The 15,855-nt window shown below is 39.6% G+C and overlaps 1 protein-coding gene across 1 annotated transcript; it reads left to right on the forward strand.

Annotated features, from left to right (window-relative positions):
- Window positions 1–339: 339 nt before the first annotated feature.
- LOC307062485 (dynactin-associated protein-like) lies at window positions 340–15,607 on the forward strand (the record flags this gene model as incomplete). The annotated part of the gene is made up of 4 exons (XM_079718191.1): window positions 340–396; window positions 3,668–3,796; window positions 15,127–15,301; window positions 15,390–15,607. 4 exons carry the CDS (start codon window positions 340–342, stop codon window positions 15,605–15,607), a joined length of 579 nt encoding a protein of 192 aa, XP_079574317.1.
- Between the last annotated feature and the right edge of the window lie 248 nt (window positions 15,608–15,855).

A 15,855-nucleotide genomic window follows, 5' to 3' on the forward strand; every position in this document is an offset into this window, starting at 1 on the left:
AATAGAAGGCAGGTGTCTGAAAGATGGTGCCAAAAGGAAGAAGAGGAAGAACTGTGTAAGATTTTCAGAATTCCATTATGTCAGGGAGATTGTTGAGGGGGTAGTCATAGTAGCTCTCAGAAGCAGTATTTCTTGTGTCTTTCTCTCATTAATACCTCATTTCCTTCTCTAAGGTGGATCCTGTTTTAGTGGATAATTATTTATTATTCACACCGGCACTGATGTATCAGAGCTGATTTTCCACCATTTTAATTATTTCTCAGGGCTGCAGATATAAAGGGCAATGCACGAATTGAAAAATATTTTTGGAGTTCAGCTTGTAGCACTGAAAGCTCAAGAATGGACAGAAAACATGGAAAATATGTGGTGAATATTGAACACTCTGAAAACCCAGCAGTGAGTATTGTTGCTCTAGTTTAATATTTGCCTATATCGCAGTCTGACTATCAGCATTTAACAGCAATCTAATCTTTTTACTGCAATATAGTTAATGTCATAATTTTGCATTCTTCTCCAAAAGGAAGAGTAGCCAGGTATTAATTTTTTCCTTCAGCATTTCATGATATATTCTGCTCTATTATACTTTAGAAGTTATTTAGTTATATACAGCATGACCACGTGATATAAAATAAATTAACTTTCAATATTCGCCATCATGTAAACATAAAGCTCCAAAGATGACTTTGGTTTAGTTTTGAAATTATATTTTTACAATTTCATTCTTAGATTTTACATATAATTTCTAAACCTGTCAAAACTCACATTTCTAAATATGTTGGAAATCCAGAAAATCCCTGAAAGATATCCTCTGAAAATCCCTACCTTGAATGAAAATATGATCATTCTGTCTATTTTAAAATCTTTTACACCAAGAATCAAGTCTTCACTATATAGTTATAAGAGGTCTCTTTAATACCAGAACAAAGGATAGAAATGTGCTAAAAATTGAAATGGTAAGTTAAAATTCATGCCAGAAGAATAAAGGCAATATTTTGCCTTTGCAGTTTGGAGCTGTGACAATCGGCCTGTATTAATCACCTACAAAATAAGCCAAAGAAGATCAACTCCTGTTGTTCAGTAAGTGTTAGTTGAATAAGAGAATCCCACAGAGGATTCCTGGTTTACTGAAAGAAGAGGGGTTTGTCCTTCTAAGTCATCATACAAAGGACCCCCCTGAGGCTGTTCTCTTTGTCATTTGTCTCTGAATTTGACACTTTATAATTGGATCTTCAGGATGATGGAATATTCAGATGGAAAAAAAAATCCCTTTAGCCAAGTATTCATCATCTTGATAGTTTCTCTAGATAGCAACAAACTTGAAGATGTTTACAAATATTATCTTAAGCACATTTTACAGCATATGTCTGCATAGCTGACAATATTTCAATTACCATGGATATTTAAGGCATAGTAATAAAAATATTTTTCTCTTAAGACCAAATTCAATAATAGAATTAAAAAATGAATTGAAAATCACAAAAAAAATAAATTTTGGTGTATTATTTTTCTGTTGGGATATATGAGAACTTAAGTTAATCCTTATAAAGTTAGGGGAAAAGCTTATAGACCTTTCCTTGGTAACTATTGTTGCTGTACTTCAGTTGCCTATGGCCATTATTAGCTAAGGCTGACTCTCTGATTAAACATTATTCACAGCTCTCCAACTATTCCAGTTTTGTATAGAGACTTTCCTGTACTAAGAGTCAGAGGAACCCTGACCCAGCAAAGATTATTACTTGGGTTACAATATTACCCTGAAGCTGAGCCTAGTTCACAGGTTCTCCGCCCTTGGTGTAAATGCCACCCGTCATCTTCCTTCTTTGAAAGGGTTGGGATTCCACCAATGCCAGAAAATTCTGGAAAACTGGTCTGGTGAGTGAGTTTTGCTTTGTTTACCAAGCACATTAAAATATCCAAGTTCTTCAAAATATCCAGGTTCTTCAGCCACAGGCAAACTGAATAATAACTAAAGCAACAAAATCAGTACTTAGGAAAATAAGCAAGGTTGTTATTAAAGGTAAGTCCAACTTTGCTCAGGTTTACCTAGTGAATAACATGGACTTTGTTTAATCTTATTCAATAAAAGTAGAGATATTTTCTTTATTTCTTTGATATAACACTTATAGAAAAATCTGACTTAGTGAACTCTTTACTGCCAAGAGTATTCCATGTTGTCTATATTTAATAACAATCATTTATTTTTGATATTGTTAATGATAGTTCCCAGTAGACCAATGACTTTATACAATTCTAGTCTGACAGTTTTATGGAACTCATTGGTTGATGGGTCAGCAATTTTTATAGCTATTTAGTAATGGGTTTTAAATCAACATGGTAGGAGACAACTAGTAGTTGTAGCAGTAGGAATAAAAACATTAATACTATATTAATGATAATGATAGCTAATACTTATTGAATGCACACTATATGCCAGACATCACTCTAACCCTTTTCCTTAATCATTAATCCTCACAGCAAATCTATAAGTGTGGGTAGTCCTGGTAACCCTTTTTTGAGAATAAGAAGTGGCAGTGATGCCCTTGACTCACAGAAAATTTATATTATTATCCTATGAGATGAAGACCCCCAGATAATCCTATATTATTTTTGAGATGTGACAAAACATTTTGCCCAGATGCATAAATTCCTGAACTTCCTGCTCTCCCATTTTCATTTTATCTTGTTCTTTCTCCTCTTTTAATGCACCCCTCCCCCCAGATCTTTCCCACTGAACTCACCCATTTTCAATCTTTATTACCCCCTTTTCTCAACAATGTTTAGCAATTACTGTATTTATTTAAATAATTATACACAAATATCTGTTTTCCTCTCTGTTATATTAGCATACAAACTCCCTAAGTGTAGAGACTTTTATTGTTGTTGGAAACTGTTTTTATACTGCTCTGTGTCCAAGAGGAACCCAGCAAAGACATATCACAAACTGGACAAAAGACTCATCTTCTGTGTTCTTGTGACAGGCTTGCAAGTTCCATTGAGTAGAGCATGATGTGAATTATACAAAGGAATCTCTTTGTGTGAGAATTTTTCACTAGTATAGTGTAGTATAGTATACACTATATTAATATATTATTGTAGTTTAACATAATAATATGCCATATATAGTTCAGTAGAGTGGAAATTACACTGGCCTTACTGCTGGAATGTCTGGGCACCAGTGCTTGCTATTGGGTCATCATGGGATAATAATAGTACTACTACCAATAGTAATAATAACTTCAACTCTTTTTGCTTCGATATTCACATTTCCAAAATGACCTGAACAGGTTGTACCTGATAAGCTGCAAGAACTTTTTCAGCTCTAACATTCTATTCCTTATACGAATTGATGTTTCCTAATATATGCTCCACCGACAGCATCTTCCCACATAAGGGTATTTAATACATGCTTGTAATATGATAGAGAAGATGGATTATATACATTCCTGATCTGGAACATTGATAACTTACAAAAATTAGTTAAAAGGTACCATAGAATAACCTGTCTAGATTTTTTTGTCTTCAGAGGATAAGAAAACATTAATTTCTTTTAAAAGTTTCATTGTTATTTCTTTTAAAAGTCACAGCCTTGCTTATTTTTGACTGAAGTGTTTAATTTTAGAAGTTCAATACCACTGCTTCCTATTCACTTAATGCTTCATCTCTATAGCCAGTCATGTGTTCAAATGACCAAGAGGCTCAGAGCTCCGCATTCTGGTGTCCACCTTCAAGTGACATAACTGGTGATGTCCCTTCCAACTTAACTGGGGTCTGCATGAACCCAAGAGTCCTTGCACACTCAGGATGACAACACACAGACTTATACCACGCACAGGTAACGTTTGGTATAGCAGCTTTTACCCAGGTTGGGATGTGCTCTCTATGGGGATGTATTTGGTCTAGTCTTTCCCAGGAAGTGCATTTAATTGTTTAATTCACCTACATTCATGTTAAGCATTTGCTGTGTTCTCAGTATAATTATAAGTCACTATGAGGTAATCTACTAGAAGGAGAGTATTCGATCGTCTCTGTTTTCAAGAGCTAATGTTCTTTGAGCACTGGGGACTCAAATATTCTCATAGAGAGAGAACATGTATGAAAATAAAAGGAATAAATGTAAAGTACAAATGCAAGTTTGGGGAGGGGCAGGGGAGCAAATCTGTCAACAATGTAGAGATTAATTCACTAATTAGACTCTGATGAGACACTGGGTCATACTTGAAACTTCAACGGTCCTACTCTATTGTGATCACCTTATTTTCTTATACTGTTCCAGCCTCTGAATCTGTATGTGACACTTTCTACAGCTCTCTTGGTTCTGACCTCTGGTACATATAACCTTGACATAGAACCCTGCCTCCAGTCTCTGGATTTTCTCCCCTAGCTTTGAAGACTAGATTTAGCTCTCCTTGGCTCTTGATCTTGTCTGTGGGCTGAATGAACTTCACCTCGGGACTGTATCCCTATATCTTCAGCCCTAGTGTAGAAACTTGACATTGACTATAAATTACTTACTCTGCTTGGCAGTTTGGTTGGGTTACCCTGACTCTGGAATCCCTATCCTCTGTTGCTTAATCTTGCTGTGGAGGTTCAGTAGAAAGAGACTGAGCTTTGTTACTTGATTCTGGATAAAATATATAAACTACTGATATGGTTGCTAGGTCAATGTGAAAGAATAAGTGAGTTAAAATGGGTGGAGATAGAAAATGTTTCTACTTGTTTGCAGAGGTAAAAAGCAGAACTGAAAGAGGTCTTAGATAACATATAACCTGGTAGTTCTTAACCCTAGCTGCATATTATAGTCATCCAGGGATTGTTTAAGAAATACTGATGGCTGAGCCCCACCCTAGATCAGTTAAATTAGAAACTCTGGGGATGAGGCCCATGTAGCAATATTTTTTAAAAGCTTCAGGTCAACTTAGTGTGCAACTAATGATCAGACTATCTGATCTAGTCCCATTCCATCATTTAACAATCAAGGAAAATGTGGCCCAGGAAATTTAAGAGATTTTGCAGAACCCACATAGCTTTTGCCAGAAGTGGCTGAAATAGGAGAAGAATTTAGGTGTCCTATTGTCTGGCTATGTGCACTTTATTTCACTAAGCTGCTCTTTTATACTATTTTCTTTCTTTTTTTTTTTTAATGGCTTCATAATAATTTTATTATTGTGTGAACATAACATAAATTATTTAACAGTTCCCTGTTGTTTGAAGTTTAAATTTCTTTCCTTTTTTATTTTGCTATTATAAGCAATGCTTTAATGAAAATAGTATTATTATTATTTTTTTTTTGCTTTATAACAAATTTAATCAGTTATACATATACATATGTTCCCATATCCCCTCCCTTTTGCGTCTCCCTCCCACCCTCCCTATCCCACCCCTCCAGGTGGTCACAAAGCACCGAGCTGATCTCCCTGTGCTATGCGGCTGCTTCCCACTAGCTATCTACCTTACGTTTGGTAGTGTATATATGTCCATGCCGCTCTTTCACTTTGTCACAGCTTACCCTTCCCCCTCCCCATATCCTCAAGTACATTCTCTAGTAGGTCTGTGTCTTTATTCCTGTTTTACCCCTATGTTCTTCATGACATTTTTTTTTCTTAAATTCCGTATATATGTGTCAGCATACAGTATTTGTCTTTCTCTTTCTGACTTACTTCACTCTGTATGACAGACTCTAGGTCCATCCACCTCATTACAAATAGCTCAATTTCATTTCTTTTTATGGCTGAGTAATATTCCATTGTATATATGTGCCACATCTTCTTTACCCATTCATCCGATGATGGACACTTAGGTTGTTTCCATCTCTGGGCTATTGTAAATAGGGCTGCAATGAACATTTTGGTACATGTCTCTTTTTGAATTATGGTTTTCTCAGGGTATATGCCCAGTAGTGGGATTGCTGGGTCATATGGTAGTTCTATTTGTAGTTTCTTAAGGAACCTCCATACCGTTCTCTATAGTGGCTGTACCAATTCACATTCCCACCAGCAGTGCAAGAGTGTTCCCTTTTTTCCACACCCTCTCCAGCATTTATTGTTTCTAGATTTTTTGATGATGGCCATTCTGACTGGTGTGAGATGATATCTCATTGTAGTTTTGATTTGCATTTCTCTAATGAGTAAAGATGTTGAGCATCCTTTCATGTGTTTGTTGGCAGTCTGTATATCTTCTGTGGAGAAATGTCTATTTAGGTCTTCTGCCCATTTTTGGATTGGGCTGTTTGTTTTTTTGTTATTGAGCTGCATGAGCTGCTTATAAATTTTGGAGATTAATCCTTTGTCAGTTGCTTCATTTGCAAATATTTTCTCCCATTCTGAGGGTTCTCTTTTGGTCTTGTTTATGGTTTCCTTTGCTGTGCAAAAGCTTTTAAGTTTCATTAGGTCCCATGTGTTTATTTTTGTCTTTATTTCCATTTCTCTAGGAGGTGGGTCGAAAAGGATCTTGCTGTGATTTATGTCATAGAGTGTTCTGCCTATGTTTTCCTCTAAGAGTTTGATAGTGTCTGGCCTTACATTTAGGTCTTTAATCCATTTTGAGCTTATTTTTGTGTATGGTGTTAGGGAGTGATCTAATCTCATACTTTTACATGTCCCTATCCAGTTTTCCCAGCACCACTTAATGAAGAGACTGTCCTTTCTCCACTGTACATTCCTGCCTCCTTTATCAAAGATAAGGTGACCATATGTCCGTGGGTTTATCTCTGGGCTTTCTATCCTGTTCCATTGATCTATCTTTCTGTTTTTGTGCCAGTACCATACTGTCTTGATTACTGTAGCTTTGTAGTATAGTCTGAAGTCAGGGAGCCTGATTCCTCCAGCTCCATTTTTCGTTCTCAAGATTGCTTTGGCTATTCGGGGTCTTTTGTGTTTCCATACAAATTGTGAAATTTTTTGCTCTAGTTCTGTGAAAAACGCCAGTGGTAGTTTGATAGGGATTGCATTGAATCTGTAGATTGCTTTGGGTAGTAGAGTCATTTTCACAATATTGATTCTTCCAATCCAAGAACATGGTACATCTCTCCATCTATTTGTATCATCTTTAATTTCTTTCATCAGTGTCTTATAATTTTCTGCATACAGGTCTTTTGTCTCCTTAGGTAGGTTTATTCCTAGATATTTTATTCTTTTTGTTGCAATGGTAAATGGGAGTGTTTCCTTGATTTCACTTTCAGATTTTTCATCATTAGTATATAGGAATGCCAGAGATTTCTGTGCATTAATTTTGTATCCTCCAACTTTACCAAATTCATTGATTAGCTCTAGTAGTTTTCAGGTAGCATCTTTAGGATTCTCTATGTATAGTATCATGTCATCTGCAAACAGTGACAGCTTTACTTCTTCTTTTCCAATTTGGATTCCTTTTATTTCCTTTTCTTCTCTGATTGCTGTGGCTAAAACTTCCAAAACTATGTTGAATAAGAGTGGTGAGAGTGGGCAACCTTGTCTTGTTCCTGACCTTAGTGGAAATGGTTTCAGTTTTTCCACCATTGAGGACAATGCTGGCTGTGGGTTTGTCATATATGGCCTTTATTATGTTGAGGAAAGTTCCCTCTATGCCTACTTTCTGCAGGGTTTTTATCATAAATGGGTGTTGAATTTTGTCGAAAGCTTTCTCTGCATCTATTGAGACGATCATATGGTTTTTCTCCTTCAATTTATTAATATGGTGTATCACGTTGATTGATTTGCGTATATTGAAGAATCCTTGCATTCCTGGAATAAACCCCACTTGATCATGGTGTATGATCCTTTTAATGTGCTGTTGGATTCTGTTTGCTAGTATTTTGTGGAGGATTTTTGCATCTATGTTCATCAGTGATATTGGCCTGTAGTTTTCTTTCTTTGTGACATCCTTGTCTGGTTTTGGTATCAAGGTGATGGTGGCCTCGTAGAATGAGTTTGGGAGTGTTCCTCCCTCTGCTATATTTTGGAAGAGTTTGAGAAGGATAGGTGTTAGCTCTTCTCTAAATGCTTGATAGAATTCGCCTGTGAAGCCATCTGGTCCTGGGCTTTTGTTTGTTGGAAGATTTTTTATCACAGTTTCAATTTCAGTGCTTGTGATTGGTCTGTTCATATTTTCTATTTCTTCCTGATTCAGTCTTGGCAGGTTGTGCATTTCTAAGAATTTGTCCATTTCTTCCAGGTTGTCCATTTTATTGGCATAGAGTTGCTTATAGTAATCTCTCATGATCTTTTGTATTTCTGCAGTGTCAGTTGTTACTTCTCCTTTTTCATTTCTAATTCTATTGATTTGAGTCTTCTCCTTTTTTTTCTTGATGAGTCTGGCTAATGGTTTATCAATTTTGTTTATCTTCTCAAAGAACCAGCTTTTAGTTTGGTTGATCTTTGCTATCGTTTCCTTCATTTCTTTTTCATTTATTTCTGATCTGATTTTTATGATTTCTTTCCTTCTGCTAACTTTGGGATGTTTTTGTTCTTCTTTCTCTAATTGCTTTAGGTGCAAGGTTAGGTTGTTTATTCGAGATGTTTCCTGTTTCTTAAGGTGGGATTGTATTGCTATAAACTTCCCTCTTAGAACTGCTTTTGCTGCATCCCATAGGTTTTGGGTCGTCGTGTCTCCATTGTCATTTGTTTCTAGGTATTTTTTAATTTCCTCTTTGATTTCTTCAGTGATCACTTCGTTATTAAGTAGTGTATTGTTTAGCCTCCATGTGTTTGTATTTTTTACAGCTCTTTTCCTGTAATTGATATCTAGTCTCATAGCATTGTGGTCAGAAAAGATACTTGATACAATTTCAATTTTCTTAAATTTACCAAGGCTTGATTTGTGACCCAAGATATGATCTATCCTGGAGAATGTTCCATGAGCACTTGAGAAAAATGTGTATTCTGTTGTTTTTGGATGGAATGTCCTATAAATATCAATTAAGTCCATCTTGTTTAATGTATCATTTAAAGCTTGTGTTTCCTTATTTATTTTCATTTTGGATGATCTGTCCATTGGTGAAAGTGGGGTGTTAAAGTCCCCTACTATGATTGTGTTACTGTCGATTTCTCCTTTTATGGCTGTTAGTATTTGCCTTATGTATTGAGGTGCTCCTATGTTTGGTGCATAAATATTTACAATTGTTATATCTTCTTCTTGGATCGACCCCTTGATCATTATGTAGTGTCCTTCTTTGTCTCTTCTAGTAGTCTTTATTTTAAAGTCTATTTTGTCTGATATGAGAATTGCTACTCCAGCTTTCTTTTGGTTTCCATTTGCATGGATTATCTTTTTCCATCCCCTTACTTTCAGTCTGTATGTGTCTCTAGGTCTGAAGTGGGTCTCTTGTAGACAGCATATATATGGGTCTTGTTTTTGTATCCATTCAGCCAATCTGTGTCTTTTGGTGGGAGCATTTAGTCCATTTACATTTAAGGTAATTATCGATATGTGTGTTCCTATTCCCATTTTATTAATTGTTTTGGGTTCGTTATTGTAGGTCTTTTCCTTCTGCTGTGTTTCTTGCCTAGAGAAGTTCCTTTAGCATTTGTTGTAAAGCTGGTTTGGTGGTGCTGAACTCTCTCAGCTTTTGCTTGTCTGTAAAGGTTTTAATTTCTCCATCAAATCTGAATGAGATCCTTGCTGGGTAGAGTAATCTTGGTTGCAGGTTTTTCTCCTTCATCACTTTAATTATGTCCTGCCACTCCCTTCTGGCTTGTAGAGTTTCTGCTGAGAGATCAGCTGTTATCCTGATGGGGATTCCCTTGTGTGTTATTTGTTGTTTTTCCCTTGCTGCTTTTAATATGATTTCTTTGTGTTTAATTTTTGACAGTTTGATTAATATGTGTCTTGGCATATTTCTCCTTTGATTTATTCTGTATGGGACTCTCTGTGCCTCCTGGACTTGATTAACTATTTCCTTTCCCATATTAGGGAAGTTTTCAACTATAATCTCTTCAAATATTTTCTCAGTCCCTTTCTTTTTCTCTTCTTCTTCTGGAACCCCTATAATTCGAATGTTGGTGCATTTAATGTTGTCCCAGAGGTCTCTGAGACTGCCCTCTGTTCTTTTCTTTTTTCTTTATTTTGCTCTGCAGCAGTTATTTCTACTATTTTATCTTCCACCTCACTTATCCGTTCTTCTGCCTCAGTTATTCTGCTATTGATCCCATCTAGAGTATTTTTTATTTCATTTATTGTGTTTTTAATCGATGCTTGATTCATCTTTAGTTCTTCTAGGTCCTTGTTAACTGTTTCTTGCATTTTGTCTGTTCTATTTCCAAGATTTTGCATCTGGGAAATAGAATCTTGGATCATCTTTACCATCATTATTCTGAATTCTTTTTCAGGTAGACTGCCTATTACCTCTTCATTTGTTAGGTCTGGTGTGTTTTTATCTTGCTCCTTCTCCTGCTGTGTGTTTTTCTGTCTTCTCATTTTGCTTATGTTACTGTGTTTGGGGTCTCCTTTTTGCAGGCTGCAGGTTCGTAGTTCCCGTTGTTTTTGGTGTCTGTCCCCAGTGGCTAAGGTTGGTTTAGTGGGTTGTGTAGGCTTCCTGGTGGAGGGGACTAGTGCCTGTGTTCTGGTGGATGAGGCTGGATCTTGTCTTTCTGGTGGGCAGGTCCACGTCTGGTGGTGTGTTTTGGGGTGTCTGCGGACTTTTTATGATTTTAGGCCACCTCTCTGCTAATGGGTGGCGTTGTGTTCCTGTCTTGCTAGTTGTTTGGCATAGGGTGTCCAGCACTGTAGCTTGCTGGTCGTTGAGTGAAGCTGGGTGCTGGTGTTGAGATGGAGATCTCTGGAAGATTTTCGCCGTTTGATATTATGTGGAGCTGGGAGGTCTCTTGTGGACCAGTGTCCTGAGGTTGGCTCTCCCACCTCAGAGGCACAGCACTGACTCCTGGCTCCTCAATTTGGGATGATTTGTTGTCTATTCATGTATTCCACAGATGCAGGGTACATCAAGTTGATTATGGAGCTTTAATCCGCTGCTTCTGAGGCTGCTGGGAGAGGTTTCCCTTTCTCTTCTTTGTTCTCACAGCTCCTGGGTCTCAGCTTTGGATTTGGCCCCGCCTCTGCGTGTAGGTCGCCGGAGGGCATCTGTTCTTCGCTCAGACAGGACAGGGTTAAAGGAGCAGCCTCTTCGGGGACTCTGGCTCACTCAGGCCGGGCGGGAGGGAGGGGCACGGAGTGCGGGGCGAGCCTGCAGCGGCAGAGGCCGGCGTGACGTTGCACCAGCCCAAGGCGCGCCGTGCGTTCTCCCAGGGAAGCCGCCCCTGGATCCCGGGACCCCGGCAGTGGCGGGCTGCACAGGCTCCCGGAAGGGCGGTGTGGACAGTGACCTGCGCTCGCACACAGGCTTCTTGGCGGCGGCAGCAGCAGCCCCAGCGTCCCACGCCCGTCACTGGGCTCCGCGCTTTCAGTCGTGACTCGCGCCCGTCTGTGGAGCCCCTTTAAGCAGCGCTCCTAATCCCCTCTCCTCGCGCACCAGGAAACCAAGAGGGAAGAAAAAGTCTCTTGCCTCTTCGGCAGCTCCAGAGTTTTCCCGGACTCCCTCCCGGCTAGCTGTGGCACACTAGCCCCCTTCAGGCTGAGTTCTCGCCGCCAGCCCCAGTCCTCTCCCTGCGCTCTGACCAAAGCCCGAGCCTCAGCTTCCAGCGCCGCCCGCCTCGGCGGGCGAGCAGACAAGCCTCTCGGGCTGGTGAGTGCCGCTCGGCACCGATCCTCTGTGCGGGAATCTCTCCGCTTTGCCCTACCGAGGTATGTGGGGAGTTTCTTGCCTTTTGGGAGGTCTGGGGTCTTCTGCCAGCGTTCAGTAGGTGTTCTGTAGGAGTTGTTCCACGTGTAGCTGTATTTCTGGTGTATCCGTGGGGAGGAAGGTAATCTCCGCGTCTTACTCTTCCGCCATCTTACCCGGAAGTTATACTATTTTCTTAAGGCAGTATTATAGCTCCTCCCAGATGTGCATAAGTCTTTTCCTTTCTTGAGACTCCTTTGTATTACCTTCAATATAGGTAAAGGAGATGATATTTTTTCCTAGGTCTAACTTGGTCTTAGTGACCCTTATTTCCCTGGCCTTGTGGACCCCGTCCTCATTCTGCTTCTGCTGCCTTGGAACTGCCACCATTTGCACAAAATCCTGACCTTTCAACAAGTACCACAGCCCATATTTTGCAACATTTAAGACCTGCTTTAGTCTGTCTGGAAGGCACGAGTGTTGTAGTTGCATTCCATTCTTCGAGGGTCTTGCTGTCATCCAAATGATAATGAAATAATCATAATGGACGATTGAAAATTTATGTAGGTTTCACAGTGCCAGGAACTCTGCAAACATTGTCTTATTTTCCCTCTCATCATTGAGAAGCTTCTGGGAGTTCTTTTCATTGTGCACTTTCAGGTATTTTAAGCCTGGGAAGGATATAATGCACTCAGGTAAATTCTCTGTGTCCCCCTAGTCATCCTAGGTCCCAGGCAGCTACTTACATGCTGGATGAGAGGGAGGTAAAAGGATTGTTACCAGGAGTTGATTCATCACCTGGTATCAGTATTTCTTAAAGGTTTAGGAATACACAAACCTCACAGTGTATCATTCCTCTCCTGATAACACAGTCACTGACTGATACTCAGGTATGTATTGGGGCAAAAATAGGTGCATGAGGAGAACTTGCTGTGTTGAAGGTGAACCATGCAGCCTTCTGCCTGGTGAATGGAGGTTGGGAAAGGCATTCCCAATCAGCAGAACTGTTTGTGCCAAAGTCTTACCTTAGAAGTAAGCATGGTGCATTGAAGAAACTGAGTGGAGGCCAGTGTGGCCCCGAGCTATTGCACTAGTCCAGGGCAGAGATAAAGGAAGCTTGGACTAAAGTGGTATCAACAGAGATAAAGTCACTAACATTGGGAGATGTTTAGCAGATAAAGTTAAAAGACCTTTGTAAGAGATTGGGAGATTTCAAGGATGATCCCTTTGCTCCACTTTATGAAATTGAATCAAATGGATGGTAGTGCCATTTAGTGAGATGTGGAACCTGGCCAAGTTTCCCTAGCAAGATCATGACTTTGGGTTTGGACACAGTGAGACAACTTTGAGGCATCTGAGATGTGCTGTTGTGTAAGCATTTGAGGGCTAGAGGGGAGGGCTGGATTGGAGATAAACTTGAGAGTCATTTGGATGCAGATGGTGGTTAAATCTGGCCCACTGCTTATTTCTGTAAATAAAACTTTATTGGAACACAGCCATGCTCATTTGTTTACTCACTGTCTATCGCTGCTTTAACACTATAATGGCAGATTGGTATAGTTATGACAGAATCTGTATGGCTCACAAAGCTGAAAATATTTACTGTCTGGCCCTTTACAGAAAAAAATTTGCTAACCCTAGACCTAGCGTGAAAAAAGACAAGGGCCTAAGAATGTCAAGCAAAGGGAACAGATGGTTCAAGAGAAAAGAGGAATGATCTTCAGTGGCAAATGCTACTGAGGGCTTAAGTAAGATGAGGGCTAAAATACATCAATTAGATTTTAGTGAATGCATGTCATTGGTGACTCTGTTAAGAGGTGTTTCAGAGGCATGGCAGAAGCGATGCCAGACTGGATTAGGTTGAGGAGTGTGCAAACGGAGACGTTGCATTTAGACAACTCAAGCAATTTCATTTTCCAAATATAAAGAGAAGTAGCTAGATGGGTATTTGAAACCCGTGGGAGATTTTCTTGTTTAAGATGGGAGAGATTTGAGTGTGTTTAAATGTTAAAAGGAAGAAGTCATTTAAGGGGAAAATGGTGAAGTATTCAGTCCTGGAGGAAGGATAAACAAAAAAGTTGCTGAGGAGGTCAGAGGGGATGGGATCCAAAGACAGATTGGCAGGTCAGCTTCAGGCAGAAGGAGGGATAGAATCTTTTGTGTCAATCAGGGAAAGAAGAGAGTGGACTTGCAGGTTTGGTACCTAGTGGGGGTTTGAAAGGGTTTCCATTTGATGGTTTCAAGTTTCTGGATGAAGTAGAAAGGAAGTAGAGTCATTTGATAGGAATGAGGAGGGACAATTTGTGTGTGAGAGTTGGTGGATGGAGCTTACAGGTTTAAAGAGAGGGAAGGGCTTCCCTGGTGGCGCAGTGGTTGAGAGTCCGCCTGCCGATGCAGGGGACACGGGTTCGTGCCCCGGCCCGGGAAGATCCCACATGCCGCAAAGCGGCTGGGCCCGTGAGTCATGGCTGCTGAGCCTGCGCGTCCGGAGCCTGTGCTCAGTCCTCAACGGGAGAGGCCACAACAGTGAGAGGCCTGAGTACCGAAAAAAAAAAAAAAAAAAAAGAGAGAGATCCCACATGCAGCAACTAAGACCCAGTGCAGCCAAATAAATAAATATATGTATTTTAAAAAAAAGAGAAGGAAGAAGATTAAGGAAGTATTTTGAAAATGAGAGCATATCTTAATCAGAGAACTATAATAGGATGGTAGAGCAGTACAGAAAATCCATCTGAGGATGGTGTTCATACCTTTATATTGAGTCTGATCTGCCCAGGTGCATGAATTTCCCCAACAGTGCGACTGTTCAAGGGAAGCTTCAGGGTAAGAAGATAGTCACTTGTTTGCCAACTGGAAAAATGGAGAAGAGGGAAGTGCAAGAGATTTTAGGGAGTTAGTAAGTATATTGAAATAATGGGCCTTGGAACAAATGGTAGATACAGAGAGATGTGAGTGAAGCCAGGGCTGCTGGGCTGGATGTCTTAATAAAACTAAAGAAAGGCTGTTACAGGAATAATTGAACAAACAAGCTGGAAGGAGAGGACATGGTGGTTAGAGCACAGGATTCTTGAAGAAGTGATTCTGGAAGTGGAGCAGGTTGGGGTAATGACAATATCCAGGGGAAGTTTGGGTGTATGGCAGAGAATTTACTATTAAAGTTTTGTTCTGCTTATGTGAAAAGACAAAAGGCCCCATATTCACCATTGGAAAATAGAATAAAAGAAGATGAGATAGAGGCAGATTTTTATTTCTTCTGATGTTAGAGAAAGCATGCAGTTACTTCCATCTGGATAAAAAGGTGGACTTTAAATTTCTTAAGAGATATACAGGGATTCAATGATGTTAATGCACCTGGTTATAAATAACACAAAAGAGATGATAAATGACAAGCATTTTTATCTTTCACTACTGATATTTTTTATTTACACTCTTCTTAGATGAAAGAAAATTGCTGCAATAACTGGTCTCTGTGGAAAGTCTTTTTGGCTTGTCTCTTAGCCTATGTGATAACGACAGCAATTGGCATACTTGTAATAAGCCTGATGAATAATAGGGGAAATTACAAATCTTCCATTGTTTTCCAGCTATCCCCTCAAAGTCAGGGAGCCTATGGTTAGTATTCCTTGGTCCACTTCTACTACTTCTCAACCTACAGTGACCACCAGGTCATCAGAACTGACAGCTACAACCACTTAAACAGAATCTACTACCTCTGCCTTGTCCACTGAACCTACAACCACAACAACCACAACCATTGCTTCACCTGAACCTGCAACCGCAGCAGCCACAACCATCGCTTCAACTGAACCTGCAACCGCAGCGGCCACGACCATCGCTTCAACTGAACCTGCAACCACAGCGTCCATGACTACAACTTCAAGTGAAACCACAGCTGCCTCTGCTACACCAGAACCTTAAACTACAACTACTGTAACTTCCACTTAGCTTACAAAACCTATGGTCATCACTCTCCTTCAACAATCTGTAATCTCCTCGTATTTCTCTGAACCTGCAACTGCAATGCCACCATTATCACTTTAATCTACTAGAACTACCACCAATCATCAAAATGTTCTCTTCTATGGCAAGTTAATGTTTAGTTATTTTCACTACAAATTAACCTACAACTATCTTCCCTCACTGGCTCTTTCCTCAAATTGTAGCTA

Source organism: Hyperoodon ampullatus (assembly GCF_949752795.1).
Source record: "Hyperoodon ampullatus genome assembly, chromosome: 13".
NCBI classification, from domain to species: domain Eukaryota; kingdom Metazoa; phylum Chordata; class Mammalia; order Artiodactyla; family Ziphiidae; genus Hyperoodon; species Hyperoodon ampullatus.